This window comes from Jaculus jaculus, chromosome 19, assembly GCF_020740685.1.
Source record: "Jaculus jaculus isolate mJacJac1 chromosome 19, mJacJac1.mat.Y.cur, whole genome shotgun sequence".
Classification (NCBI taxonomy): domain Eukaryota; kingdom Metazoa; phylum Chordata; class Mammalia; order Rodentia; family Dipodidae; genus Jaculus; species Jaculus jaculus.
The window spans coordinates 60,140,163-60,168,070 of NC_059120.1; the positions used below are offsets into that span (position 1 = coordinate 60,140,163).

At 56.1% G+C, this 27,908-nt stretch overlaps 2 protein-coding genes and 1 long non-coding RNA gene across 22 annotated transcripts in view; 1 reads left to right on the forward strand and 2 right to left on the reverse strand.

Annotated features, from left to right (window-relative positions):
• Positions 1–187: 187 nt before the first annotated feature.
• On the forward strand, positions 188–8,294 carry Lrrc71 (leucine rich repeat containing 71). Of its 4 annotated transcripts, none has more exons than XM_004667116.2 (15): positions 188–347; positions 2,657–2,803; positions 2,898–3,026; positions 3,120–3,195; positions 3,289–3,366; positions 3,746–3,814; positions 3,961–4,120; positions 4,201–4,284; positions 4,383–4,466; positions 5,173–5,322; positions 5,512–5,605; positions 5,979–6,067; positions 7,006–7,117; positions 7,495–7,616; positions 7,851–8,294. In XM_004667116.2, the coding sequence occupies exons 1-15, from the start codon at positions 188–190 to the stop codon at positions 7,965–7,967; spliced, it is 1,671 nt and encodes a 556-aa protein (XP_004667173.2). In that variant the 3' UTR covers positions 7,968–8,294. The 4 variants fall into 4 exon arrangements, with proteins under 4 accessions (XP_004667173.2, XP_044994043.1, XP_044994044.1 ...); XM_045138108.1 differs by having other exon boundaries at positions 7,551–7,616; positions 7,851–7,991; XM_045138109.1 differs by lacking the exon at positions 7,495–7,616 and having other exon boundaries at positions 7,851–7,974.
• LOC123456001 lies at positions 695–2,190 on the reverse strand. The gene is made up of 2 exons (XR_006634266.1): positions 1,538–2,190; positions 695–1,433 (listed from the first exon to the last, which is right to left on the reverse strand). It is a non-coding gene; the product is annotated as an uncharacterized LOC123456001 (long non-coding RNA).
• An 875-nt stretch (positions 8,295–9,169) lies between the features above and the next one.
• Arhgef11 (Rho guanine nucleotide exchange factor 11) overlaps positions 9,170–27,908 on the reverse strand; it is a 125,821-nt gene continuing 107,082 nt past the window's right edge. For 11 of the 17 annotated variants that reach the window (XM_045138047.1, XM_045138046.1, XM_045138043.1 and 8 more), the window contains 20 exons: positions 24,952–25,078; positions 21,467–21,646; positions 21,343–21,390; positions 20,975–21,162; positions 20,629–20,775; positions 20,267–20,346; positions 20,031–20,156; positions 19,494–19,611; positions 18,322–18,500; positions 17,774–17,849; positions 17,299–17,466; positions 16,918–17,008; positions 16,248–16,373; positions 15,745–15,806; positions 14,317–14,538; positions 13,688–14,041; positions 12,433–12,528; positions 11,347–11,591; positions 10,657–10,846; positions 9,170–10,135 (listed from right to left, as the gene is read on the reverse strand). In XM_045138047.1, coding sequence (XP_044993982.1) covers positions 10,077–10,135; positions 10,657–10,846; positions 11,347–11,591; positions 12,433–12,528; positions 13,688–14,041; positions 14,317–14,538; positions 15,745–15,806; positions 16,248–16,373; positions 16,918–17,008; positions 17,299–17,466; positions 17,774–17,849; positions 18,322–18,500; positions 19,494–19,611; positions 20,031–20,156; positions 20,267–20,346; positions 20,629–20,775; positions 20,975–21,162; positions 21,343–21,390; positions 21,467–21,646; positions 24,952–25,078 — 2,882 coding nt within the window. In that variant the 3' untranslated portion in view covers positions 9,170–10,076. The remainder of the gene's footprint in view (positions 10,136–10,656; positions 10,847–11,346; positions 11,592–12,432; positions 12,529–13,687; positions 14,042–14,316; positions 14,539–15,744; positions 15,807–16,247; positions 16,374–16,917; positions 17,009–17,298; positions 17,467–17,773; positions 17,850–18,321; positions 18,501–19,493; positions 19,612–20,030; positions 20,157–20,266; positions 20,347–20,628; positions 20,776–20,974; positions 21,163–21,342; positions 21,391–21,466; positions 21,647–24,951; positions 25,079–27,908) is intronic. The other 6 variants (XM_045138053.1, XM_045138042.1, XM_045138055.1 and 3 more) reach the window with 2 other exon arrangements.

Consider the following 27,908-nt stretch of genomic DNA (forward strand, 5'->3'; position numbering starts at 1 on the left):
CGGGCACCCGGCTCCTGCCCCCCGCCCCGCGCGCCTGGCCCCGGGTGGGCGGGGACGTCGCGCGCGGGCAGGCGCGGTTGGTCGCCTTGGAGAGGGACGCGGAGATCCCGAGGCCGCTGGCTGGTCACTTCCCCCAACCGGTGGGGGGACGTGGTGGGCCCCGACCTAGGGTCTCACGGCCACCAGCATGTCAAGCGAGCCTAGTGCCCCCGGCGCATCGCCCAGGGCCCCGCGACCTGGGGCCCAGAAGTTATCTGGATCGGTGACCAAGAAGGGGGACCGCGGGGCTAAGGACAAGCCCGCGACCGCCCTGCCGCCGCTGGGCGAGGACGAGCTCAGAAACCCCGGTACCGGTACCGTGGCCGCTGGCCATTCCCTCCCCCTCCCCGCCGCAGGTCCGGCTTGATAGCTGGGTTTAATCTAAAGAGGCCGCCTTGTCTGGGGATGGCGACACTTAGAACCCGAAGTGTGGGACAAAGGCGGGAGGGGGGGCCCCTGGGGGCCGTCGTGGTGGGAGGGGGCTGCCGGGGAGGTCTTGAGCAGAGCCTCCTAGCTGCTCATTTACTCAAAGGCCTTTGGAGCGTCTGCCCTGTGGCTATGGCTAATGCGGAGAACCTGGTGGATGCGGGTCTGCCTTCTCGGGGTTTACACACTGGGGGAAGAAAAACAAAAACAAACAAAAAAACCATGAAACTCCCAAGTACAGCTGGTGGCTCTGTTGTCACAAGTGACCAACCAAGCACAAAGGGGGATTTGTACAAAGCCTTCTGGAGCTCTGCCATCAGACAGAGCCAGGGGCTGTGCCTGGAGTGGGGTACAGCAGCCTGGATAGAGGCTCTGACGGTCCCCCCTTGCCAACGTGCCACGTCCCTGTCAGTGCTGGTGGCTGGGGGCAGGCAGGTTATGCAGAGCTGAACAAAAGCATCTTCCACGAGGGACAGCAAGATGAGGTTGAATGCACTGGGCACGTGGTAGGCACACACCTGTGATCCCACGACTTGGGGTGCTGAGGCAGGAGGACGGTGAGTTTGAGGCTACGGAGACTTTGTCGGGAGGAAGGAAGGAAGGGAGGCCCGGTTGCAGCTGTGCCTGACGGGAGTGGGGAGAATGACCGCAGGACCCGTCCAACAGCCCAGTCCAGGAACTGTGGTCACTGGCATAGGGCAATAAGGGTGGGTAGGTAGGTTAGGCCCCTGGGAGGTGGAAGTGAGGAGGTGGAGGCCAGGGCGATGGCTGGGAGGTGGTGGGAAAGCTGGGCGTGGAGGGGAGAGCACTGGCGGCGAGGCTCTGCCGGAATGAAAGGTGAGGTGCTCCGTGACGCTGTTCGCTTGGACGTGTTGAAGCCTGGGAGTGGGATCCCCTAGGGCACAGTGTTGATAGAGAAGAGGGGCTTGGAACTTTGCTGGGGGTGGGGGGCGGTGATGCGCAGCAAGCTGTTAGGAGGCAGAGAATGTCAGTAAATCCATAGGGCCCCTGGAAATGGTAATGTCGGTCACAGTGGCCCTTTCAGGTTAGGCAGAGGCGGATGTGTGCTCACAACAGGTGAAGACGGCTGATGTAGGAAGTGCGGAGGGTTAGAGGAGGTCCACTGAGGGCCATTGGTGAGGAAGGAGCCTGGATGGGGAGGGGGCGAGGAGCAAGCTCCTTTCCTAGCTGCCCTGTCCAGTAGAGGGTAAAGCTGAGCCTGGCCGAGTGGCCCAGAGGCCCGGGAAGCTTCTCCAGGTGGTTGGTAAGGATGTTAGAAGTCCGAGGAGCTCTACAAGAGGGATAGGGTGGGCGCGGGGGGGGGGGTGGACTTAGCATAGGGGGCAGCCTGAGAGCTGTGCAGGAGCCAGCTGTACCAGGGGTCAGTAAGCCTCCCCCACGCCCCCCTGAGGTATTTGGTAAATTGGGTGATTGTTTCCGGTCTGCCCCTGGGTTTCCACTGATGGCTGAACTGGTACCACGGGCAGGCAGTGCATGCAGAGATTCCCCACTTCATTGGCCCCTGTTGGGGGGGGGACTGAAAAGGGCAGGGGTTTCTTGGGATGGGGCGACCCCTCAGGTGGGCATCGCTGAATTAAAGAGTAGAACAGGGCTGGAGAGATGGCTCCGTGGTTAAAGGCCCTTGCTTGCAAAGCCTGATGGCCCAGAGTTCGATTCCCCAGTACCCACATAAAGCCAGATGCAGTAAGTGGTGCTTGCAACTGGAGTTCATTTGCAGAGTGGCAAGAGGCTCTGGCACACCCATTTCCTCTCTCTGTCTCTGCCTGCCAATTGTGTGTATGCGTGTGTATGTATGTATGTATATACACATATATATGTGTACCGGCTGACCTGGAATGCACTATGTAGTCTCAGGGTGGTCTCGAACTCATGGCAATCCTCTTACCTCTGCCTCCAGAGTGCTGGGATTAAAGGCTTGCGCCTCCACGCCCAGCTCATAAATAGTTTTAAAAAGGACTTTAGAACAGGTGGAACACTAGCAAATGCCACCCACACCCACCCACCAGTGCTTGTTAGGGGTGCTGGCTGTCCTGCAGGAGAGGGCTTTTTCTCGGAGTGACTCCAGCAGTCCCTGCCAGGGCAGAGGCTGTGGGCAGGGTCCAGGTTCAGTCCCCTTTCTGTGAACCCGCCCGGGCGGCTGGGGCCCCGCGCTCACCCCACTGCCCTGCAGAGGAGTACCAGTGTTGCGGGGTCCTGGAGACGGACTTCGCCGAGCTCTGCACGCGCTCGGGCTACACGGACTTCCCCAAAGTTGTCACCCGGCCTCGTCCCCACCAGACCACCCCGTCGACCTCCACGACAGAAAAGTCCTCCCAAGGTGAGTGCCGCAGTCCACCCGGCCCGGGGCGCGCCCGGGAGAGGCTCCGCTCAGCCTCCGTACCACCCTGGCCTGCCCGCACCCCGCCTTGCAGAGGAGCGGCGGCTGTCAGGGTCCAACAGCATCAACGGCCTGGACAGCAAATACGCGTTCTTCCGGCCCACCATCCAGGTGGAGCTGGAGCAGGACGACAACAAGTTAGTGAAGGAGATTCACATCCGCGGTGAGCCGCTCCCCACCCCCACCCAGTCTTGGGGCGCCCCCCCCCCCCCCGCCTCGGGTCTGAGCGTTTGCTCCCGTCTCCCCTCCCCTCCAGGCTGGAAGGTGGACGACAGGATGCTGACCGTCTTCTCCAAGTGTCTGCCCTCCCTCAGCCAGCTGCAGGCCATCAAGTGAGGGGCAGCAGAGGACAGAAGAGGCGGGGAGGGGGTCGCGGCGGGAGGAAGTGACCCCCAGCTGTTTCATCTCTGTGCTTCCGACACCAGCCTGTGGAAGGTGGGGCTGACGGATAAGACCCTGGCCACCTTTGTCGCCCTCTTGTCTCAGTGTTCATCCACACTCAGGTCAGCAGAGCTCAGCCCCTGGGCGCTTGGGATGGGGGCATTTTGGGCCCAGGACTCGAGATGGGTTCGGCCCGGGCACCCGGCTCCAGCCCACCCCGGCATCTCCCGAGCCCCCGTCGGTCCTGGCACCACCCTCTCTCCCCCTCTCTCCTCGGGGACCATGGCCTGGGTTCCCGGGCTCCAATGCAGGGGCTGACCCGACACCTTTCCTAACGGGGGTCCAGGGAGCGAGGACGGAGGACCGGGGACGGTCCAACCTGGGGAGGGAGAGGGAGCACCACGCACGCACGCGCGCGCACATGCCATCCTTCGGACTCTGCCCACCCTCCCCCCCAACCCGGTCTCCGAGTCACCTCGGGTCCTCACGTCTCACCCTCAGGAAGTTGTCCTTGGAGGGGAACCCACTACGGGAACAGTCCTATCACAAGCTCATGGGGCTGGACAGCACGTGAGCCTCCCCGCCCGCCCTCGCTCCCCGCCCCAAGTCACCTGCAGGCCCAGCCCTGGCTGGCCCCACCTCAGCCAGCGGGTTCCCTACCCCGGCCCCCGGTGGCGGTGGCCCAGGCGCACCCGGTCGTCCTCCCGCCGCCCCAGGATCACGCACTTGTCCCTGCGGAACAACGACATCGACGACCGCGGGGCGCAGCTCCTGGGCCAGGCGCTGTCCACGCTGCATAGCTGCAACCGGAACCTGGTGTCGCTGAACCTCGCCTTCAACCACATCGGGGACAAGGGCGCGGGCTTCATCGCGGACGTGCGTGCGCGTGCGCGTGCGGGTGGACGGCGGGCTCGGCTCCCCGCGCCCGCCGCCCCTCACCGGAGCCTGACCCGCAGGGCCTGCGGCTGAACCGCTCGCTGCTCTGGCTGTCCCTGGCCCACAACTGCATCCGGGACGAGGGCGCGCTGAGGCTGGCGGAGGTGGGCGCGGGGCGGCGGGCGCGGAGCGCGGGGCGGCGGGCGCGGGGTGGCGGGGCGCGGGCGGGTCCCCACGCGGCTCCCTCCGCCCGCCGCCGCAGGTCCTGCGTCCCTTCGAGCTGAAGCCCGCGGAGGTGGTGGAGCGCCGGCGCCTGCTGCTGGAGAAGGGCACGCAGGAGCGCTCGGTGAGCGGCCCGCCCCGGCGCCCGCTTCCGGGAGCCTCCCCGCACTTCCGCCCCTGCTGGACAGACCCCCCCCTCCTTTGTGCCAGTCCTGCGGTGGCCGAGCCTCGCGGTCGGAGCTCTGACCGCAGAGCCACGCGGTGGGCGCACTGGGCCCATGCGTAGTGTACTTTGTGGCCCTGCGCGTGTGACCTATCTTTGTGCCTCAATTTTCTCAACTAAAAGTGGGCGTTGTTCCTCTCCTCATTGAATTGAGGTTTAAATGAGGTAGTGATTCACGTTGAGCACTTAGATCAATCAAACCTGCTGGCTGGGCACCATGGCTGTGCGTGTAAATACCATCATACAGGAGCAGGACAATCTATATGGAGATCCTGGGTCTTAAAACACACACACACACACACACACACACACACACACACACACACGGGTTGGTAGAGTGCTTGCCTACTGTGTACAAGGCCCTGGGTTTGACTGCCAGTACAACAAAATAAAGTGAGCCGCTTTTGCCCCTTAAGTGTGAGCCTCCAGCTCATACTCGTCCACATTGGGCTCTCTCTGGCCAACAGCTTCTTGTGCTCACATCAGCTGCTTTAGCGTTTAGGTAGGTAAGGGAAAGAGATTGGTGGTGGGCGATGTCGGCCCCTGCCACCCATTGAAGGACGACGCTATCTGCTCCCCTCCCCCTCCCATCTATTTCTGAGCACAGCCCTCCTCTTCTCGACATGGGGACTCTAAAATGGATCGTGAAAAGTCTCAGCTTGTGGGGATCAGTAGTTCTTTGGCGGTGGATAAGCAGGAAAAGGTGCAGCCAACGAAAACGCCCAAGAGCCCAGGGAAGAAGAAGGAGAAGTCAGCGGTAGGTGCGCCTGGAGGAAAGGGAGCCTGGCAGGACGGCCCTGGATGGACAGAGGAGGCGCTTTCCTAAGTGCATGGCATGGGAGGAAGGGGGCCACATGGCCTTTGCAAGGTGCCCTGAGCCCAGGGTCTTTGCACACCCTTCCCTTGGGAGGTAAGATTTCCATCTCTTTCCTCCTGCCCTGCACAGGAAGTGGTCAAGAAGGAGGAGAAGTCAGGGTCTAGTCAGTCACCCATACAAGGAACCCCTAAGAAAGAAGACATAGCGAAGTCAAGCAAGGGGAGTAAGTGCCAGCCGCGTGTCTCGGGAACTTCCCGCGTGGAGGAAGGATGTCAGCCAGGGTGCAGGACGCCTGTGTGCCTGGGAGCTCGCCCATGTCTCTCCCTGGGCTTTGTTTCTCACCGTGAGATGATGGGGAAACTACCACCTGGCTCACACACTGTAACCCGAGCCCTGCCACAATTCATCTTTGGGGAGAGCCCTCCACGGTCCTGTCTTCAGAAAAGGAGCCCAACCACCTGGCCAAGGGCCCCGTGCGGCTGCTTGGCTCCTCTCCAAACCGTGTTCAGGGAACCTCGGCCTCACTAACACTCCCCAGGGGAGTCTGGGCCCTTTGAGGGAATGCCCTGTGCACTCTGGCTTCTCTTCCGGCCCAGAGGTGAACATCCCGGAGCAGAAGATAAACAAGGGAAAAGGGACGAAGACGGGAAGCAAAGAAAAACGCAGCACCCTTCTGGAGTCCGAGGTGAGCGGTACAGGTGTGGGGGGGCTCCTCAGCCAAGGCCAGCCCTAGAAACAGCCACTCCAGCCAACATGGGAGCCCCCGTGGCCTGCTTTCACTTGGGGATGATGTGGGCGCTCCACTTGCGAGGGAGGCCCCTTGGCCTTTTCTTATGTGGGAGTAGGCCCTTCTTTGATCTACTGCCTAACTGGGGCTGTGTCTCCTAAAGCCACAGGGAACAAACACAGCTCCCTTCCACCCCTCCCGGGCTCTCCAGGACAACCTTTCCAGTCAAGGCACAGGCCTCTCCAGACCTGTGCTGCTCCTCCCTCCTGACAGCCTGTCCTGGCTTCAGTCCTCACCCCCAGCTCTCCCCAGTCCCTTCATACGGTCCTCGCTCCCTTTTAGGAGCCTTCACTGGCACCCACCACAAGCTCTGACAGAAGAGAAGTCAGGTGTAGGGAAGGACAGGTCCTTTTATTCTCACCTTGCACTTTGCCAGTCTCGGGCAGTTTTCCATCATACCCGGGGCCTGCTGTCTCATTGCTCCAGGAGCAAGGGAGGGCTCCTTAGTAGAGCTGGACTCATGCTGGCTCCAAGCTCCTGGGCCCTTGTGCCTGCAAAGTTCTTTTTTGCTCTCCTGTTATCTGAGAGTTTCCAAACACCTTCACACTTCAGCTCCCAGGCCATCTCTTCAGGAGCAACCTGACCCTCAGCCTGGACTAGGTGTGTGCCCTGCACTCCCACGGCAGTCTGCACTGAGCTGACCAGTCCTGCTTGCTTTTCCCCACCCCGAGGAACTTCTTCAGCACGTGGGCTTGATTTACTGTGTCCCCAGCACCTAAGAGCCTAAGCTACAGGCAGCACTCAAAACTTGTATGCTGAATGAATAAATGGATGGATGGATGGCCTGTTGGCCAGCTCCCCTTCTCCTGTGCTGCAATTAGTATCTGACTTAGCAGCTGGTTGTCGAAGCGATGGAGACAGTCAACCCTCTCCTGGAGCCCGTGGAGCACCGAGATGGGAAGGTTTTCATGCCTGGGAACAAAGTCCTCTTGTACCTCAACCTCCTCCGTATGTTTGCCAATCTCCCTTGCCCTCGCCACAAGGCTGCCTGGGCTCCATCCTACAAAGAGGTGCCCACCCCAGCCTCATGGGGCACATCTGGTTGTCCCAGTAGTTGAGCCTCACATCAGGTCCATGGGGTCAGGGGTGAGGAGAAGTACTGGGTCAGGGAGGGAGGTCCAGGAGATCACTTGATGGGTAAGATAGCTCAGTGGTGGTGGGGGGCAGCAAAAAGGTGAAGGGAAGTGAGAAAGAAGAGTGGAGAGTGAGGGAGAGGGCCAATCAGGGAAAGGCAACCCCAGATGCTGCCTTGAGATGGGGCTTGGGGTGCTGCGGGAGCCAGGGTGTGGTGTTGGAGGCTGTAACCTGCACCGCACCTCCCTCAGGAAATGAAATCACCGAGGTGGGCCTGGAGGGCTTCCTTACAGCAGTGCAGTTCCAGGTGCAGCTTTCGAAGACCAAGACTTTGTCCAAGGGCCCCTCGGGGCTGTTATGGCTGTCCCTGGCGGTGAGTCCCCAGCCCTGTGGCTGCTGCTGCAGGCAGCTGCTGAGTCCCTTGTGCAAGGAAGGCCTGTCATTCCCACCATCCCGCTGGACAACGTGGCCAGCACTTTCAGTGCGGCCAGCGGCCCCGCCTTTCCTGCTTCCACCAGCTCCTCATCCACTTTGCCCAGGAGCATTTTCTCCTAAAGACTGATCTTTATTCCCATTAGCGGTTAGCTTTTGTTTTTTTCCCTTTCAGAAAAACTGCTTTGACCCACAGTGTCCAACGCACACCATGATCCAAGAGCTGATGCTGCCGAGGGACCCTGTCAAGTCCAAGTTCCGGGAGGAGGAGGCTGCCGCCTTCCCTACTTAGCCCCCCCCCCCAGCCCTCTGTCCCCGCGCCGGCTCACCTCACTGAGGAGCTCTCGGCACAATTCACAGACTGTAGCTGTATTTTTGAAAACTGTTCCAGAATTACTTAGAACACTTGGACTTGAGTCTGTTCATGTTAAATGGCCAGAGATGGCAGAGTGATGCCATCTGAGTCACTTCATGGCTCTGTTGGGGGGCAACCTCAGCCCCTGACAAGCAACAGAGCCAGGGCCCCCGCTTGGCCCTCTGAGCTAGTGCCGTCCCCCAGTGAGCCCCACTGTACCCCAACAGTCGCACCGCCGGCTAGTGCGTGCACGCGGCTTGAAGGGCCCGGGAGTGGCAGGCAGGGATGGACTGGCACAACCGTGGAAGGGGGGATGAAGTCCTGACACGGGCAGAGCTGAGGCCAGGCCCACCCCCAGCACACCTGCTGCTTAGCTCTAGCCACGTTTACCTGGGTTGGAGGGGCTCAGGGTTCTGCTTTTAAAGGACGCAGGCCCCCTGGATAGGGTGCTGTATTCACATCTGCAGCATTAAACATGGTGGTCAGCAACCTGAAACTGGGGACACCGAGTCTGCCTTTCGGTGCTGCCCCCACTCAGGTGACAGACAGGGCTGAGAGCACGGGGCCTGGCTTCCGGGGGCCTTCTGCCGAGACGGGCTGGCACCTCCCTCGCCTCTGCCTCTGCTTGCCAGAGCACTGCCTCTCCTGGGCTCAGGGCCCCAAGCCGCCACTGCACCAGCACAGCAACGTCTCCGGGACCGTTCCCAGCCCTGAGGACACGCACTGGGGTTCGTCCCCAGCAGTCCCTTTAGGCTCCCGGGGCCTTCTAGAGCCCGGTACTCATCCTCATGCTTTCCACCAGTGCCGGCCACAGTGGTGGTGAGGTGCCCGTGTCTGTGGGCAGGAGAAGTGAGGTCAGTGAGGAGCTGGCCAGGTCAGAGGTGACCCTCCCCTTTGAGGGTCTTGCTCTCTTGTGCGTGGAGTGAGCTCAGGGTCTGCATTTCTACCTGACTGGATCACCTGCTCGGCCTCTGCCCAGTGTGACACTACCTGAAGCCTGGCTGGGCGGGCACGGCCTCTCCAACCAGTCCCACAGGCAACAGCTCTGCTGTTTGGCATCCAGCAGTCTCACAACAACAGACACAACCACAACTGAAGAGTATTCAACTTTTCTTTAAAAAATCTTAACATGAAAGGAAGAAAATAAGAGTATACATTATCTCAACAGCGAAACAGTCATTTCCATATCTATATTTTATATATTATATATATTTATATATAAGTATGTATATATATTTATATATATATACATCTAGCACAGTGTGTATGTTCATCAGTGGGGAGTGGAGAGAGGACGTGTGGTGGCCCCTGGGAAGGCCCTGGCTTAACTCAGGGACCCAGCACTCTCAACCCCTACCCGTCCACCTGCTAGGGTCTGTTTCCAGCTCCGTACCTGCTACACTGGCTCACTGGTTTCTATGGGTACATGGGGAAAGGGTGCAAGGTGGGGGCAGAACTCCCTGCAGGCCCAGGTAGAGGAGCGTCCTGGGGCTCTGTGGGCTGGCGGTGGGAACCTCCCCACCTACGGGACAGGATTCTGGGCCTTGGAGTTGAGCTGCTGATCAGGGGATGGTGTGGAGCTCTCATTCCTCAGCAGGCCTTTGTTACTGCCCAAGCACTCCCGGGATGAAAACACAAAAGGCCACCTTATTTACAACAGCAAAGACACACATAGGTACAAGAAACCAAAGGAGGAGGGAGGGATGGATCCTACATACACAGAAGCCTCCTCCCTCTACCTGCATGCCTGAGGGCGCTGCCCACACCGGACACTGCACACTGGTACTATGGAGCTACGCGGGCCAGGGGCAGGCACTGTGGGGCCTTCTGATGTGGCAGCATACTTAGGAAGCTGAGGCCGCAGAGGCTGGCCCACAGGGAGAGAGAAACGGGACAGCACTGGACTGTCCAATCTGCGCTGACCAGGTGACATTTAGGTGTCCCCAGGCCACGGCAGCATCGTGTAAGGTGAGCTTTGGTCTCGCAGCACCCTGCTCAGGCTCAGGCCATCCCTGTGGAGAGGAGACAGACTGGTGGTCTGGATGACTATGATCCTGATGAAGTAAATGTGTCTGTGGCACTGGACTCCAGAGGGCCTTCAGAGCCTGTGGGAAGATGGGGGTGGGGGTGAGGGTGGGGAGCTGGCCATGCTTGAAGTGACCTCCCTTGCATTTGGTCTAGAAAGTCCCTGGGGTCCCCTTTCAGCACCATCCATTTGTGACAGCTTTCTCCTTTAGAAACCCCATTTTCCTGCAGAGACTTGACAGATCCATGAAGCCCACTTCTCTCTGAAGTGCCCCAAGACAGGTATATGCTTCAACTTCGAGTCAGGCCCTGACCTACCTAACCCAGGTCTGAGGCACTGAGTACCCACAGGTCAAGGTGGAACCTGGTTCTCTGGTGCGCTATCTCCATGGTCTGAGGAAAAAGTGAGTTCCATGTGAGTTCTCACTGAGGGGAGCCTCTGTACAGCTTCTCTACAAATGTCTCTTTCTGAAGTGCAGGAAATGCGCTAGTAACTCAAGGTGAGAGAGACCTCTGGGCGGCCTCCTCTCCCTGACTGATGGGTCACGTTTCCTCGGTGGCACTCTTTGTGGAGGCAAAAGGAGGAATTGGCTTCACTCACCTTCCTCAGGACCAAACCCCTGTTCAAGGCTGTTTTGGGAGTCAGAGGTCAGAGCTTCCTTGGCTGGAGGTGTCAGGGAGTGGTCTGTCCATCTGGCTGCCTCCGTGTGGACACTGCCCACCGGTGTGGTGCCACCAGATGACTCTCCTCCGAGGGACCTGAGCAGCTCTTTGTGGGCCAGCTCCATGTCCTGGAAGAGTTGTAGGGGGAATGTCTACTCTAGTCCTTCAAATTCCCCCCCCCCCCCCGCCTGCAGTGCTAGGGACTGAACCCATGTCTTGTGAATGCTTAGAGTCCTTCTATCCTTTTATTTTTATGTATCTGCAAACAGAAAGAAAGTAGGAGAGGCAGAGAGGTGGAAGGGAGAGAGAAAGTATGGGCACATCAAGGTCTCTCACCACTGCAAACAGAACCCTAGGTGCATACGCCACTTTGTGCATCTGACTTTATGTAGGTACTGAAGAACAGAACCTTGGGGTCATCAGGCTTTGCAAGCAAGCCCCTTTAACTTCTAAGCCATCTCTCCAGCCCCAAGTCCTTCTAGTCTTAAGGCCCAGAGTGAAGGAATCTGTGCTGGGCACTGGGAAGGAGCTGTGATCTCAGGGCATGGTTGGGCAGGTTCAGGCAGGGAAGATCTAGGGCTCCAGTGAAGACACCTCCCTCGACCGCCCCGGAGACTGTGCTCCTGACCTTGAGCCTGTTGAGCTTGAGGGTGAGCTGCTCGATGGTACGGAAGATCCTGTCCACGTCACTGAGGGCCAGCCTGGAGGGGGCGCACAGGGGGCCTCTTCTGTCTACCCTGCCTTCTTGCTGGGGCCGAAGCTCTGCCTGCCAACCAGGGAGGCTGTCCTGCTGGGAGGTGCTCGTGGGGGTCCCTGCAGGCTCCATGCTGGAGTCCATAGGTCCTGCTGGCATGCTGACATAAAAACAGTTCCCTGTCCCCATGGCAAGAGACAGCGATTAGGAAGCAGGCAGATTCATCCAAGTCACTCTCCCACTCCCTCGGTGGCCCACAGAACAGGTCGGGGAAGCTTCTGCAGACAACCTGGCGTGTCTGGCCAAAGCCACCTACCACGTGCCTAGAAGCCCTTCTCTTTCTAAATGGCAGTTTTTCTGGGGGTGGCCACCTGCCAGGGGGAGACGCTTCTTGGAGGAAGGGAGAAGAGGCAGGGTGGAGGTGTTACACCCAGGAGGACAGAGTGGCTCCCATTCATGAAGGAAGGCGAAAGCTCGGACTGCTCTCAGGCCACTCTGGAAGGCTGTAGCCTTTTCCATGAATGTCAGCCACGTGCCACATCCTCTAGAAACCTCAGTACGTTCGAGGAAGGCAGAGAGAGCTGGTAGAGGAAGGATGTGAGGGGCTCCACAGCATTATCGTGGGGTACTCCAAGGAACCTGGGAGGCCACGTAAGCCGGCTTCCACAGCTGCACGGGAGGGGTGCCGAGGACTTCGGTTTAAGGGTACTGGGCCCTGGCCAAACTTCCTAATCTCACCCTAGAACTCGGCACAGACTGCTTAGCTACTGCAAAGACCCTATAACAGCTCCCAACAAGTGGCTTCTGACGGCTGGAGGTCAGAGGTCAGACCTAGTGGCACAGGGTCTACTTCCCATCTTTGGGCCCGACTGTCACTCCCCACCCACCTCATCTACAACTGAGGGTGCAAACAAGACATTTGTGGGTGACAGGCAGGGCTGACAGCAAAGGCCCAATTCTGCCCCATGGGACCCCCACTCCAGCTTGGCCTGGCTTTGGCTCCAAGGAGAAGTTGATTACCCGTAGCCTGTGCTCCGCCTTCCACTTCAGGTGGCTCAGGCTCTGACTGGCCACTCTCTGGTAGTGCAGGGACAACCTTGCTGCCCGCCACCTCAGCTGCACCAACACACCACCACCAGGCAGAGGAAAGAGTGAGAGACAAGGGAAGGGAAGGAAAGGGAGAGAGAAAGTACAAAGGCAAGGACGAAGGAAGAGGTGTGGTGGGGGAGGAGAATGAGGGAAGAAGGGAAAACTAATGAGCATAGTTCATTCACGGTCACACCCCAGGGGGCCGCAGCAAACCACGAGAGCAGAAGCGGTCAGTGCCCAGCAGCCCAGCAGAGCAGCCCTCAGCCGACAGTGGGGGGAGGGGGTGTGTGACATGGGAGGGGCACAGCACAGCACGGCACGGAGGGCAGACAGGAAGCCCTTGCGACAACCCTCTGGCCCCAGCCTCCAGTGGCCCAGGCTTTGCTTCAGCTTTCTGGCTACACGGTCGGGCTAGCCTTCCTTCCTGCAGTTTATTCTGCATGGTGCGGGACAGCTCCCCTCAGCCTCACTGGTCTGCTCAAATGCTGTCTGCTAGACTTGTCACAGAGCTGTCCAAAGTACTCCCCAACTCAGGGCGCCTCTATTCTGCCCTGTGCACTCACTCCCAGACCCTCCCTTACTCTCCAAGCAGCTCTTTAGCTTTGACCCGGCCCCTCATGCTCAGCTGCTCTCTCTAGAGCACATGGCTGCAGGTATCTGCCCTTGACTTCCCAAGTCTGAGGCTTCTAGAGGGAAGAGCTCCATCTTTCCCTGAGGACTAGACAGTCAGTGAAGGACAGCGCCAGGCATGGTGGCAACGCCTCTAATCCCAGCACAGGAGTGGGATCACTGAGTTCAAAGCCAGCCTGAGACTACAGAGTGAATTCCAGGTCAGCCTGGGCTAGAGTGAGACCCTGCCTGGAAAACACACACACACACAACTGGAAGTTGGTTTGTGCTGGCCAGAAATGTCCTTTTATACTACAAAAGGAAGGTAAAGGATGAGCTGTATTTCATCACAGGTCACACAGACATCAAGTGGTGAACAAGGGCCTTGAGCCTCGCCTGCCCAACCCAGCAGCCTTTGCATATCACTATGTCTCCTTTTTCTAGAGCCTAGCTGGCCAGTCTCTGCTCACACAGTACCTAGGAGAAAGACGGGGGAAAAGTACCTGCAGGCCAGACTTGCCTCCACCCCAGCACAAGTGGAGCTTGTCTTCCCAGCGGACACTCCCGTGGGGCTTACCTTTTCTTACGACTTTATAACTTCTTGTACTTGAAGCCTCTTCAGCAGGATTCCTATCCAGCTCAGGAGACTCCCAGATCCCAGAATTCCTGGTCCGTGGGGGCAGGTGTGCCAGAGAGCAGAGAGCTACACCCTCATTTTCTAGATGGCCTCCCTCTGGTCCTAGCAACTGCGTGTTATCCCTATCAACCACGGTGCGAGCTTGCCCAGGGGATCCTGGGTCCCAAGGGTGAGAGGTGATACTGATGACAGAAGGAGTAGGAGTCAGGTCGTCCTCAGGCTCGCTGGCAGCTGGTGCTTCCACCGTGTGGCTGGGCTGCAGGCTCCACTGGATCAAGTGCCGCAAGTTCTCCACTGAAGGCGAGACAGTGTGTTGGCCCTCCCAGTGCAAGATGGCATGTGCTCAGTGCAGTGGTAGGAAGGCTCAGAGGAGACAGGGACATTGTTGTTCCTGTCCAATCTGCTGCAGTCAAAGGATGGGGTGCTGGGGTGCTCTGGCAAGCTACCTGATGCCTCTACCCATGTCTCTTAGCACAACTAAAGAGAAACCTGGAGCAGGTAGAAGTGATGTTCACATTGCCCATGCTCCTGGAGAGCCGGGGGCTGATGGTTGTCTTCAGGGCACTTACCATCTTCTAGGGCAGCATCCGCAAGACCTCCCATAACCAGAGGGTCTGGGAGGGCCAGGTGGGCGAGGGCCTTCATCCTGGCGCTCCTGCTGTCTCGATCTGGGGATGGTGAAGGGCGAGGCAGGTGCCCCAGCTCCACTCCTGCCTCATGGTCTTCCTGCTCAAGCTCCTCTTGTGGTCCCAGCTGCTTCGCCTGTGCTCTCTGCTGGGGCCCGGTGCCTGCTTTCAAAGAGGGAAAGTATGAAGTCAGGTCAAAGCAGAGGGCACATATGGGGTGAGCCATGTCCAGCTGTGGACGCAGAGGCTGGATGGAAAGCCATGGAGCACCTCCTGTGGTGGCCACTGTCCCAGGCTCTTGGCATACGTCACTAAACAAAGATCCCTGCCAAGGACGGAGGACCTTAAAGTCTCAGTGGAGGGACAGAAACATAAAAATAAATAAGGAAGTCATACCACTTGCTGCAGAAGGAGGCATTATGGGAAAGAAGACAAGACAGCAAGGCCAGGGCATCAGAAGTGCTGGTGACATTCACTGCAGCATCAAGGAAAGCACCGCTGTTCTTTTTAGGAGATGGTTCTGGAGAGTGAACCCAGATCCGAGCTGCCCCTTCCCCCAGCCCTCTTGTAAGAAAAGGACAATCATGCATCATGTTGAAGGCTGTACTTATTACACACGAAGAAATAAAGCAAGCGCCACTGGAATGAAGCTGGGAGGGAGGTGTGTGAGTTAGAGGGAAAGCTTTCTATTTGTTTATTTGACAGAAAAAGAGGGAGGGAGGGGGAGGGGGGGAAATGGGCATGCCAGGGCCTCCAGCCACTGTAAACTAACTCCAGATGCGTGCGCCCCCTTGTGCATCTGGCTAAAGTGGATCCTGGGGAATGGAACCTGGGTCCTCTGGCTTTGCAGGCAAATGCCTTAACTGCTAAGCCATCCCTCCAGGCTGGGAAAGCTTTCTAAATGGAAGGAAACAAAGCAGTGACATGGCCAGGAAGCCCAAGATTTCTCTCCAAACCCAAGATCCTATGTTATTTCACACAAAAATTCTCAATGAGAAATATATGAAAACTGTCCCCTTCCACCCCATCCCAATAATTCTATCTTAAACTCTTTGAACTCTGCATACAGCCCAGCGCTTCCTGCCTCTGTGTCCATCTTCCCCTGTGGCAGTGGCTTGGGCTGAAGAAAGCAGGACCCTTCATACCAACTAAGCGCCTCTTTCACCCTCTACTGCTCGCCCTGTGGCCCGGGCAGTCAGTGGGCGGTGTACATGGCCTCCAGTTGTCACTTTCTTCTCTCAAACTCCCATGCCCCTGCTTCACTGCTTCCCATTTTAATCGAAACCTCTCACTTCCGACCATCCACCTATGTCCCCAGCCGATCCATCCCTACCAACAGTGGACTAGGATGGGCTCCCACAAGACCCTTACCTGCAGGCAGCTCCTTGGGCTCTGGCTCACTGTGGCACACTTCCGAGTCATCTAATCCTGACCTGAAGGAAGAAACCCACCGAGTTAGCAGACCAGGTGGCAGCGGTTCTGATTCTGCAGCCCGATCAAGACTGAACAGAAAGCCCAGCCTGACTCTCCATGTCTTTCCCAGGCAGTGAAGAGCCAGGGTGCAGGGAGGGAGCTGTGGGGCCTCATCGCTGCCTGGGCTGGCATCCTGCAGAGGTTAGGCGCTAGCTCAGCTTCTCTGGCCACGCTCAGCACTAACCCTGCTTCAAGCTCCATCACAGGCCAGCGGGAGGGGTGCAGGCAGGGACAGAAGGCAGAGAAGCGGGGACATGCTCCTGCATTGCCAGAGCTTGGGCTGTGTTTCCTGCTAGCAGCCTCCTGGCTGAAGCTGCCCCCCTCAGGCACCAAGGGCTGAGAAGCAGCAGGAAACAGACAGCTTGGGATGGGACTGGGGGGGGGGGGGGCAAGCACTGCACCTGCTAGGGGTGGGGCTCTGGCAGACAGGCTCATGGGAGCCTGGGGGTGAGGGATGGATGGATGTGGGGGCAGCTCCGGGGTGCCTGGTGGCGGTCCGCACAGCCTCTTCTAAGAGCTCCATCCATCTGTTGCTCGGCAAGAACAGAGAGGACGGATGGTGAGAACCAGGCAAGGTGCACCTGGTCTGCAGACCTCACAGCTCACGTTTCAAAGCCCTCTCCAGACCCTGTTGTTAGGACTTTCTGCCTGGCCAGCCCCATCTCCTTCATACCCCTCACTGGCTGCTCCATTGGGCTTATAAAGGAACATATAGCTGCCAACTACTAGGCACTGAACTGTTAAACTTTGTGCTAAGCACTCTATGCTTTCTCTCGTAAAATAACTCCAAGAAGTAGCATTATCCCCATTCTAGAGATGAAAACCGTGGTGGCTGATGTCAGAAAAAATGGGGCGCAGTGGAGGGCCAGTGGAAGGCAGAGCCTGGAAGGCACGTGGATTTGACACACTTGTCTCAGTGCCTGGCTATATGCTGGGAGGATGGTGCCTATGCTGCCTCCCAAGTCCCTCCTGACTCACTCCCTGTGCGGGACTGCTCTGGGTCCAGTCTCACAACCACCACCCTGGTCCCAAAGAGGCAGAAGTTACATGCAACTCCCTTTCAAGCCTCACATGTTCTTGTCTGATGACGTCAATGCGACCAGCTCATATATCTGGGGGGGGCCCAGCTCTGAGGTGCAGATGATGAAGAAAGCTCGTTTATCTGTGTGAGGAAAGGCAGGTGAGAGGCGCTTCGGCGGTGGCAGACGGGGCCTTCAACATGGCTGAAGAGCACAGCAAGGGCACACCTGGAACTCACTACTGAAAGAGACAGGGGTGATTCTGGATCCCCCAAAGAGATCTTTCATGGCTGCCTCCATGAGGAACACAGGCATACAGGAAGTCTTCTAAGGTCCCACAATGGCCCTGCATCACCAGTGCTCACTGGATGGTAGGCACTGATCACAACCCAGTGTCTGAGGACTGTTGGCTCGCCTCCTCATGGCTGGGTACCTGTGGCCACGGAGCGGATGAGTACCGCATTGAGCTTGAGCACAGGGCTGAAGGTCTGCTTGCTGTCAGAGGAGCCCACGGCTGTCTTGCTATGGCATTTAAGTAGAAGCCTCTCGTCCTGTCTCTGCAGCAGCACCAGCAGGTCTTCGAGCAGCAGCACCTGGAGGTCTGGGAATTGAGGCATGTCCTGCTGTCCACCCACCCTCACTAGCACGAGGGCACAGAGGCTCTTGGATGACCATGCCCAGGACCTGGGAAGCCGAGTCTGGTGGCTTCAACTCCTTCTCTCTGCTTCCTCCCTCCCCACACTGTGCTGTAAGAGCCCGGAGCTGCCATCCTGGTTGTGCTGCGCGTGTCTCCCCAGCTGCCCCTCCGCCTGTTACAGCCGCAGCTTCCAGGCTTATACTACGAAGCAAGAGTCTTGGCGATGCCCGCCCGGCACAGGTCCCCTCTGCTTCTCAGCCGCAACACTCACCCAGGGTCTTATCCTTGCTGATCCTCCATGTGAGGGGCCCCTCGTGGATCATCCTCCTGGTTGTGAGATCCAGGCTCTGGTAAAGAGACACCATCACTCGTTCACCCACGTATGCAAGAAACTACTATATGTGGACATTATGCTAAAGGTACTGGGGATCAGTGGGCGTGAAACCATTGCCACCTTTACGCTGTTATTGAGGACAGAGAGGTACAGGGCCCTATGAAACGACACACCCCATCTACTCTGGGCAATGCCTAATGGTTCTTTCTGTCCTGGGCTTCCTGCCTCAGCCATGGCATGCCATCCCCCTCCCAGGGGACCACACTGCTTTCCCTGGTTCCCTCCACACGGTTTCCACCTTAGCCTCCAGTCCTACTCCGGTCCCTGCTCTCGGGCTGGGGTGGTCTGCTCTCGTCTACCTAGGGACTGGCAGCACTAATGGGATGTGTTTCCCAGGGCCCCACCATGCCACCCTAGGGTTCCTGCCTTCAAGACTTTCTGGGCCCTGGCCAGTTAGGCTCATAAAGGCGTCCTCTGCCTCTCACCTTGAACTCTGCTGCCAGGGGGTTGCTGGCTCTCTCCAGGGCCGAGGCATCAAGGCGCTTCTGGTAGCCCTCCAGCCGGTGCTGGTTCTCGGTCTGCTTCACTGCTTCATTCACAAACCTGAGGATCTCCCGGCACTGGTCCCGGGCCCGGCAGAGCTTCTCATGCTCAGGTGTGCCGCCTACCCAACAAGAGACACAGGGTGCGCTAAGGGGCTCTATCAGAGAAGGCATCGTAGAGCTGAATCTTACCAGCCTACTCTAACCCGTGGTAACCAGCCTGCCTCCAAGCAGCAGGCAGGGGTGTACATAAGCCACCCCCGCCCCTGGAGGACCTCATTGTGGCAAGGTTAACTTTACTGAGCATCCTTGGGTTACAGGTGCTGCTGTAAAGACACAGACAGTTCTGAGCATTCCTGCCTGGACCATGGCCTGCTCTGCTATGGGCGAGGACAGGGTTATGCCTGTTCACTCAGGTGGAAGTTCCTAGCAGCTCTTTACCCTGAGTGAAGTTCAAGGGAGTTAAAGATGCTCAGACTCTCGACGACAGTGACAGTTTAAACCCCCATGTTTATCCCATTTTCTACTCCCCTAGTGGTACTACACATGGCCGTGTCCTGGACACTGTACAGCTATGTCCAGTAGAGATATACACAGGGGCTAAATCCAGCACAGACTTGGCATGAGACTGTGAGTGCTCACTGGACCCAGGGTGCTCCTGAAGGACAGTCTGTGGGCCCACTGATGTTCCCTGATTCACGTGAAGGACCCACAGGCCAGTGGAGGTCTAATGCTTCTGGCTGTGCAGCATCATGCATTTCTGAAACATGCTCACTGCTGTGTTCTTCTCTGAGACTCAGTGTACCAGGCCAAGGATAAAGACACTGAAGGTCAGAGCAGTCTAGTGAGAGCCAGGCGTGGTGGCGCACGCCTTTAATCCCAGCACTGGGGAGGCAGAGGTAGGAGGATCGCTGTGAGCCTGAGGCCACCCTGACACTCCATAGTGAACTGAAGGTCAGCTGGAGCTAAGCGAGACCCTACCTCGAAATAACAAAACAAAACAGTAACAATAAGAGCTATGTATATATGTAGCTAAGACCATGAAGCTGTGCCAGAGGGGACTCTAAGGAGCTCTGCTGCCCCCGGTGCTGCCCGCCTCCCCCATGCCTACCTACCTTCTGTGTGCTTGATGATGTTCTCCAATAGCAGTGGGTACTTGGTGAGCCGCTGCATCTCGGAGATAATGAGATCTCGGAGCTGCAGCCGCCGGCACTGAGGGTGGCTCTCGGCCTCCTAGACAGCAGGAAGCACAGAGGAATTGTCAGACAGCTGGCCGGAGGGCTCAGAGCTAAGATGGGTATAAAACCGCCAACTGGGTTCCAAGTCTTGATGGGTCATTTGGGAGTGGTGGCAGCATCCTCCTTCAATGTACCCAGGGAGGGCTGATGGTGGCAGGAAGAGAAGGACAATCATCATTCACATATTACAGGCAATGAAACGGATCTGCTGTGCACGCTAGTGCTGGGATGTGAACCAGGCCTTCTGCCTGCTAATCCAGGACCCCTTCCAACCAAAAGCATCTCCAGCTGCAGAGGCTGTCCGTGCCTGGCAGGTGGAGGGTGTCCCTGGTGTCCTGGGCAGGGAGCAGAGGCTGAGGCTGGGGGAGGGAGGTCAGTGGTGGGGACAGGAGGGCTGGGGTGCAGCCAGGGTACCTGCATGAAGAGCTGGAACCGGCTCTCCTTGCGCTGCTTGGTCTTGATCAGCTCCAGGGCCGCTGACTGGTAGGAACAGAACTGCGCGGCTACTTGCTGGAGCTCCTCTCGGGCAGGGCCGTCAAACTGAAGAGGCAGAATGAGCACCAGAGCAGCTGGCACACTCCTCCCAGGGATAGATACCTCCTCTAGCCCTGGGTGACGGGACCCCACTGCCTCCAACCTCCTTGCCATACCCGAGCCAGCATGAGGTCACCGAGGTCTGTGATAATGGGGCCTTCCTCTCGGAGCTTCCTCATGGATTCAAACCAGGAATCTGCAGTCAAGAAAGCAGCAGCAGAGATGCTTGGGGCTGGGCCGCACTGCCGGCCCTGGTGTGGGTGCGGGGAGGGTCTTTAACCAGAGTGCTGCAGGAAAGTCTGGAGACCAGTTTACTTTGGGGGACCTAAAGGGCTGGCATTGTGCTGTCTATGAACTTCTCTCAATAGGGGTTTGGTGGAGGTTAGAGTTACTTGTTCAGGGGTACAGATGGTCGGTATCAAACCGGAATGGTGAGCTGAAGGCTGCAGTGGGGGTCTAGAGCGGCGTGGGCTCTTACTGTGAATCTCTATGAGCTCAGGCAGGTTCGGGAAGAGCCGAGCCAGCTCCTCCCGAGGCATCAGCTTCTCCTTCTTCATGCGCTGGTAGAAGACGAGGTCCAGGACCCGCAGCGTGCGCAAGTGGGACGCTTCCGTCACAAGCAGCTCTTCAGCAGGGGTGTGATATGTGTGGGGTAGGGAGACGGGGAGGAAACAGATCAGCAAGTGTCCACCAGGTCCCCACACTACTGTTCTTGGGGGAGGCGGGATGCTGGTTTCTCTGCCTCTGACTGAGGCGGCCTTGGGGCTTCTCCCCATCCTACACGAGCATGAGTGGAAATGGGGGAGAAGAAGACATGTTCTCACCATTTATGACTTCTTGCCGGTCAATCTCTCTCTGGGTCAGCCCTGTCACCACATCCTTGCCCACGGTATGCTGCCAGTTTTGGACATCGGGCTCTGGCTCCAGGTCAGACAGTTGGCCCAGGTCATCCTCCAGGAGGTGAGGAAGGATGGCATCTGTGCAGAATCCCAGGCTGGGGGATTCGATGCTCCTGGGAAAGCAGATGGTTCTCAGCTTCTCTGGCAGGGAGGAACTCAAACAAGATGGCCCCTCCCTCTCCAGGCCCATGAAGAGGTGACACACATCCAGCTGGCCCTAGTGGTGGGAGGGTGGGAGAGCACTGGCAGGCCACAGATACACGAAACAGAGACGTCACTGTGTCATCACTGACCTGCGGCCCATTTTGGGGGTGAAGGGAGGGGTTGGATTCTCAAGAGACCTGTGGAGGAAATGTCAACTCTCAGAATTCTGTCCCGGTCCCAGAGAGCAAAGTGGGGCCCCTGGAGGTCACCTACCTGGTGGAGAGGCTGGAGGCAGAGGACGAGGCTGACTGGTGGAGGCGAGTGGCCTCCGCAGCAGCGTCCATGTCGACGTCACTTCGAGAGCGAGGCACGTTCTCTGCCTTCCGGGTGCGCTTCATTTCCTCCCGGCCCTTGAGGCTCTCAGAGCGGCCCAGGCGAATCTCTGAGCGTGCACTGCCAGGAAGGGACAGGAGGTTTGGGGTGTGGCGCTGGCCAGCAGTGACCTGTTGTACCACCTCGTGGGTATGCAGGTCCTCCACCCTGCCCTGCAAAACCCGACATGGGGACACCAGCTGCTCTATAGAATATATATACATCTACATCTATATCTATATCTATATCTATATCTATATCTATATATATACACACACACACACACACACACATATATGGTCTCTTTTCTCCATCTTGAGCTACGAGGAAGATGAAGCTCAGGGCTGGAGAATCAGCGATGGCTGTGTCCAGATGCCCCAGATACCATGCTCCTTCCAGGAAAGCTATGGACATCACAGTCCCTCACCCGGTTCCACTCTCTGCCCCTGGCGCCATGCCGTGACTGTCAATCCTTACTTCTCCTCTGCACCAGCCTCTCCCGTCGCTGACCATGCCTGAGGCGCAGCTCTTCCAGGAGGCAGGTCACTGTCCCTAACCCTTGGTTCCAGGACCCCCAGCTGCCTGTCAGAGGGTGCTCTCTGTTGTAGGACTTCTGTCCTCCGCTGTGATGCACATGGCTCCTACTCCCAAGCGCCCTCCTACGGTCCCATGTCCTCTCCCAGGAGCAGTGCTTGGGGAGGGTCTGCTTACAGGAAGGCAGAAGCTGCTGAGCTGGCCCACGGGGCGCCTCTGAGGCTTGGTGAAGTGTAGACAACTGAGCACTTCTCTGTTCAGTCCTGTGGTGCATCAGCCCCATGGCAGCGGGCAGCTCTGACCCCTAGGTGCCCCTGGGCGCACCCTGCTATGGTTCTGCTGGGCTGGTCCTTTGCTGACTTCTTACTAGCCTATATCCTGCTGTGTATCTGGGGCCACAGAAGGCTCAGGGATGTCTACAGAGCTCTGACGCACAGAAGGCTGTTGTAGCAGGGAAGCCAGGTGCCTTCAGTCTCCATTTCTTGTGTCTCCAAAGCACCAGATACAACTCACTTCCTGGGCCTGAGTGTACAGGGTTTGAAAGCATACTGCCAACTGCGGCCCTACTGAGTTTCTCTCTCAGAAATCTGTGAGAACAATTCTAACCCAGGTCAACTCTGTACACTTTTCACCTATGCCATTAATGGGTCGTGTCAGCACTACAAACTTCACCCAATGGGGTTATGGGGCTGCAACTTTCTCAAAGAGCATAAAAGTGAGGAATGCTCCCACCAAGCAATGAGGCACAAACATTCCTTGGATTCTGCCTTTTAGACCCAGGGTGCTCTACACGCACTGAGCATCTACTGTCCTCCCCGTAATCCCCCACCTTCCTGCTCATACTGTTCTCCTGATGACTTCCCTATCATCAAACCTAAGGCTTCTGCTTTGAATAGCTTGAGGGTTCGGGGTAATGTCTTAGGAGAGCAAATTCACCCGCAAGGCGAAGAGGACATCTGCAAAGTCTCAAATATTTTCTCAAGGTGGTGACATCTTGTAAACTTAAACATATCTGATATATCGAAATTGTCATGCCTATCACAGCAATCACATAATTTGTGTATAACTCACCCACTAATATTAGAACTCAGTGTCTCCTCAGTGCAAACCTAATGCTTACTACTCCCAAATCTTGGTCAATTCTCACTATGATAAAATCTTTTATAAACAAAATCTATGTGTGTGTGTGTGTGTGTGTGTGTGTGTGTGTGTGTGTGTGTGTGTAAGTACAGGTGCACTATGACAGCAAATGTGTGGAGATCAGAAGACAGCTTCAGGTGTCAGTCCTCGCCTTCCACCTTGAGGCAGGGTTTCTTGCTGTTGGCAGCTATGTATGCCAGGCTAACTGTCTGCAGGTTTCTGGGCATTCTCCTGATTTAGTCTAGGAACACTCACAGCACTGTGCCCAGCTTCCTGTGGGTTTTGGGAATATGAACTCAGTTGCCATCCTTGTGTGGCAAGTCCTTCTACTCACTGAGTCCTGACAATTTTTTTTTTCTTTTGTTTTTTGGAGGTAGGGTTTCACTCTAGCTCAGGCTGACCTGGAATTTACTTGTAATATCAGGGTGGTTTTGGGCTCATGGCAATCATCCTACCTCTGCCTCTTGAGTGCTGGGATTAAAGGTGTGCACCACCATGCCTGGCCCTGACAACTTATTTTTATTTATTTATTTATTTGAGAGTGACAGAGAAAGAGGCAGAGAGAGAGAGAATGGGTGTGCCAGGGCCTCCAGCCACTGCAGACGAATTCCAGATGTGTGCACCCCCTTGTGCATCTGGCTAACGTGGGTCCTGGGGAATCGAGCCTTGAACTGGGATCCTTAGGCTTCACAGGCAAGCGCTTAACCGCTAAGCCATCTCTCCAGCCCTGACAATTTTTTTTGATGGGTACTAAGTTTAACAGTATCCAAAGAGGAATATATGACCTGTCGTTGGTAATTATTTCAAAGACAAAATGGCTACCGTATCCACAGTGCTGCCCAGGGACTTGCTTCTGCACCGCCTCTGCTCCAGCTGGGTGGTGCTCACACTTGACTGTGCACCGAGATTATTCTCCTACGTCAAAGACTGTGAGGGCCTCGAGGGTGACTTGAGGAATGTGCATGGATATTTCTGATCATGAAACTCTTCACTTTCCTGTTGGCTGTTGACTTTTAGACATTATTGTCATGCCAAATCCTACAGCATGTTAATAGCAAAGATTCTTGTTAAAGTCTCTCTCGATGTAGCAGGTTCAGAATATGAGATCTAAGTTTCAATTTAATTTTTTTATATGACCTTGAACTCCCACAGTTTCTTCTGCATCAGCCTCCTGAGTGATGAAATTGCAGGCATGTGCCCCCCCTCCTTTTTAATCTCTGACTGAAGAGGAACAGTCTAGTTTGAAGCCTTCTGCTGCTGAAGACGTCTCACTCCACAGGTACAGCTTGTGTTGAGTGTCGACAGAACCCTTTCTCCAGCTCTCGTAATTCTTTAAAAGACTTTCTTCTTGCCGGGGTCTTTTTCCCCAGAAGTCCCTCTGCCTTCTCTGCAGTCCTTACCCTGGTCACTAAGGGCTTGCTGGTTTGCTGCTGTGTGACATGATCTAGTTCCGTCTTGGGATGGAGGCTGCTGAGGAAACTTTGGCATGCCGACTCTGCCGGGGCCATGCTTGCTCTTCCACTGTCTAGTTACTACCGCGTGTGGCATTTTCTAAAGCTGCGGGGGTGGCAGCTTGAGTGCAGGGAGGAGAGCTCTACAGAGGGAGCTCAGTCTCATGGAAAGCAGTAAGGCAGCTGGAATTAACCTTAGTGCCCAGCCTGCCCAAGTCCCACGCCTTGGGCAGCTCACAAGCCCCATCCAGCCATGGCTACCTGTCGCTCTCCAGCAGGTCCTCAGGAAAGCTTCCTGTCGAGAGTCGCTGTGTCCCTGGTTCCGGGGCCTCATACTGGTGGCTGTTCTCAAAGTGCTGAATGATGTTCCTCACACTGCCTGGCTTGACTGCAGGCAGAAAGAAAATGAAGGGTACTATGCTTTCTGTCCCAGGAGAGTCCTCAGGGCCCTTCCTCCCTCCACCCAGAAGACAGAGCAAGGCGCAAGCACACGCGAGAACAGCACAGGACAAGAAGCTGCCGACCTGGCCTGGTCTTTGCTCTGCTCTGGCTACGCTGTGTGGCCCTGGACGGACACTCCCACTTTCTGAGTCTACTCTCTGCTACTGCACAAAATGTGAAGGTTTAGAAAGCTCTCACACCTTCATTGCAATGACTGCTCTGCCTGGAAACCATAACTAAGTTTCTTTCCTAAGCCACAGGGAAAGTTAAGAAAAAAAGCACATTTACATGGAATGTGGCCATGTTGAGAAATCACTAAATTACATCAGACAGTTTTCAAATCTATATTCCTTTTTCTTTGCTTTCCTTTCGTTTTTTGAGAGAAAGAAGAGAGAGAGAGGATGGATGTGCCAGGGCCTCCTGTCACTGCAAACATACTCCAGGCACACGCACCACTCTGCGCATCTGGCTTGTGGGTACTAGGGAGTTTAACTCCGGGCCATCTGGCTTTTCAAGCAAGGGCCTTTAACTTGAGTCATCTCTTCATTTTCCTGATTCTACCCAGCTTTTGGCTCCATCATTAAACAACTGGTGAGAGGTTACTTGTGGTAATTCAAAATTTCCAGCTAAGATCATAGGGAAGCACCCTGGTGCGAGGACAGGCAGGGGCAGGAGGAGGAGGAGGGACACAGGAAATGAAGGGGGCACTGGGCATGTGCAGCTGCTCGTCTTCAGGCCTAAATGGCACCGAGTCCTGACAGGTCACAGCAGAGCACACGCAGAGGACAGAAGATGTGGCAGAAGTGCCCAGGGTCTGGGCCTGACTAAGCCACCAGACTAGAGACGCCGGTGCCCGTATGTGCAGCCTGCAGACCGCCCTGTGCAACATCTGACTCTCATGGCAAAATTCAGCCAGAGAGAACAAAACACACAATTTACAACCCCACCCTTGAGGCGGTGGCTAGGGTAGTACTTCTCTCCAATAGGTAAGTGGCTGAGTGTATGTTTTAAGAATAGGGGCTGTTACCACCACTCCCATTTGGAAGTTAGGCCCAGACCTGCCTGTCCCAGACTGAAGGTACACCTGGTTCTAGGGCCACTGCAGATACCAGGGTCTGACATACAGCCCAGTGGACCTGTCTGAGTTAGAACGTGGGAGCTTGGACACATCCGTAAGTGAAGGCCCCCAGGGTATATTGCTCTATTCTCAGTGACTACCTGAAAAATGTTCAGGTATATTCTGTTTAGTTACACACTGGCTATGGCAAAATGCAGGTGTATCCTTGGGACCCGATATGAGTGAATGACTCAGAGTGACAGGGAGAGACAGACAGAAAGGAGCACATCTTCTAAATGAGCAAAGTCTTATATTAGCCTTTTCTCCCCTTTCTCCAGTCTCTGAATGACGAGGGAACTAAACAAAAGTGAATTATGTTATTAGCAATACCAGACACAAGGTGATCGTTGATGATCCTAAATTTCAACTGAGGTTTCCAAGCAATGGGAGTTTGCTTATCAGATATGGATATACAGTTGTGTGATTTCTAGGAATTGTAGAACTGCACCAAACCATTCAATCACCACAGTAAGAGCAGAGCTAGGGAACACGAGGCAGTCTTGTCCCCTCAAGCTGGCACCATACAAGCTGCTTCACTGGACTTGCTCAGCTACCTGCAGCTGTTGACAGGGCAAGTAAGTGACACGTCACCTCCCAGGAGCCAGGTGCTGGGATGTGCTAGAGTCCTTGCCTTGCACGTATGACGTCCTGGATTTTGAAGCAATTATTTTTGCCTCAATGTTTTAAAAATATGTTTTCAAGATTCTTGTTTATTACTTAAGATAGCATGACTACAGGAGTTCAGTAACTTTCAAAATAACTGAAGTCACTTTAAAAAACTTATTTTGTACACATGTGCGTGTGGGCACAGAGGGTGTCTTGACACTGCAAATGGAACACCAGACCCTTGTGCTACTTTCTGTGTCAGGCTCTATGTGAGTGGTTGGGAAATCAAACTTGGATTGGCAAGCTATGCAAACAAGTGCCTTCAACCAATGAGCCATCTTCTTGGCCCCACGCTGACCTGGAACTCACTTAGTAGTTCCAGGCTGACCTCCAACTCACAGCATTCCTCTTACCTCTACCTCCTGAGTGCTGGGATAAAAGTGTGCACACCATGCCCAGCTTGAAGATACTATTTAGTTATTTTGCTTTTCAAAGGTAGGGTTTCACTCTAGCCCAGGCTGACCTGGAATTCACTATGTAGTCTCAGGGTGGCCTTGAACTCACAGCAATCTTCCTACCTCTGCCTCCCAAGTGCTGGGATTAAAGGGGTGCATCACCATGCCTGGCTATTTCATTGTTATGTTTGCTGTGCTGGGTACCGAAAAGTTCATGTAGCTCACTGCAGCCAGGGCTCCCTCATATACGCAGACCTTTTGGTCTTTTGAGTATACTCCAAGTCCCCACATGGTGCTACTGGGAGGTGATGGATGCTTCAGGAAGTGGGGCCCTGTTGGAGGAAGGAAATGGCGAGGGCAGTGTTCTTGAATGGACTGCTGAGACCCTAGCCCAACAGCGCTGTCCCTGAATGGACTACCGGGACTCTGGCCCCTTCTTGGTTTCCTGGCTGCAGGAGGTGAGCAACTTCCCCCTGCCATACACTTCTTCCATGAAACATGGCTTCACCATGGGCCCAAAAGCCTGGCCAAGTGACCATCAGCTGGAACCTAACAACCATGGGCAAAAATAAACATTTTTTTCATCGTAAGTTGTTTAT

Excerpts from the sequence above, each read along its gene's own strand:
- Lrrc71 (XM_004667116.2), top strand. The coding sequence starts at position 188 with ATGTCAAGCGAGCCTAGTGCCCCCGGCGCATCGCCCAGGGCCCCGCGA. Across the intron at positions 3,367-3,745 it reads CAGTGTTCATCCACACTCAG|GAAGTTGTCCTTGGAGGGGA; the intron begins GTCAGCAGAGCT and ends TCTCACCCTCAG. Across the intron at positions 7,118-7,494 it reads CTTGTACCTCAACCTCCTCC|GAAATGAAATCACCGAGGTG; the intron begins GTATGTTTGCCA and ends CACCTCCCTCAG.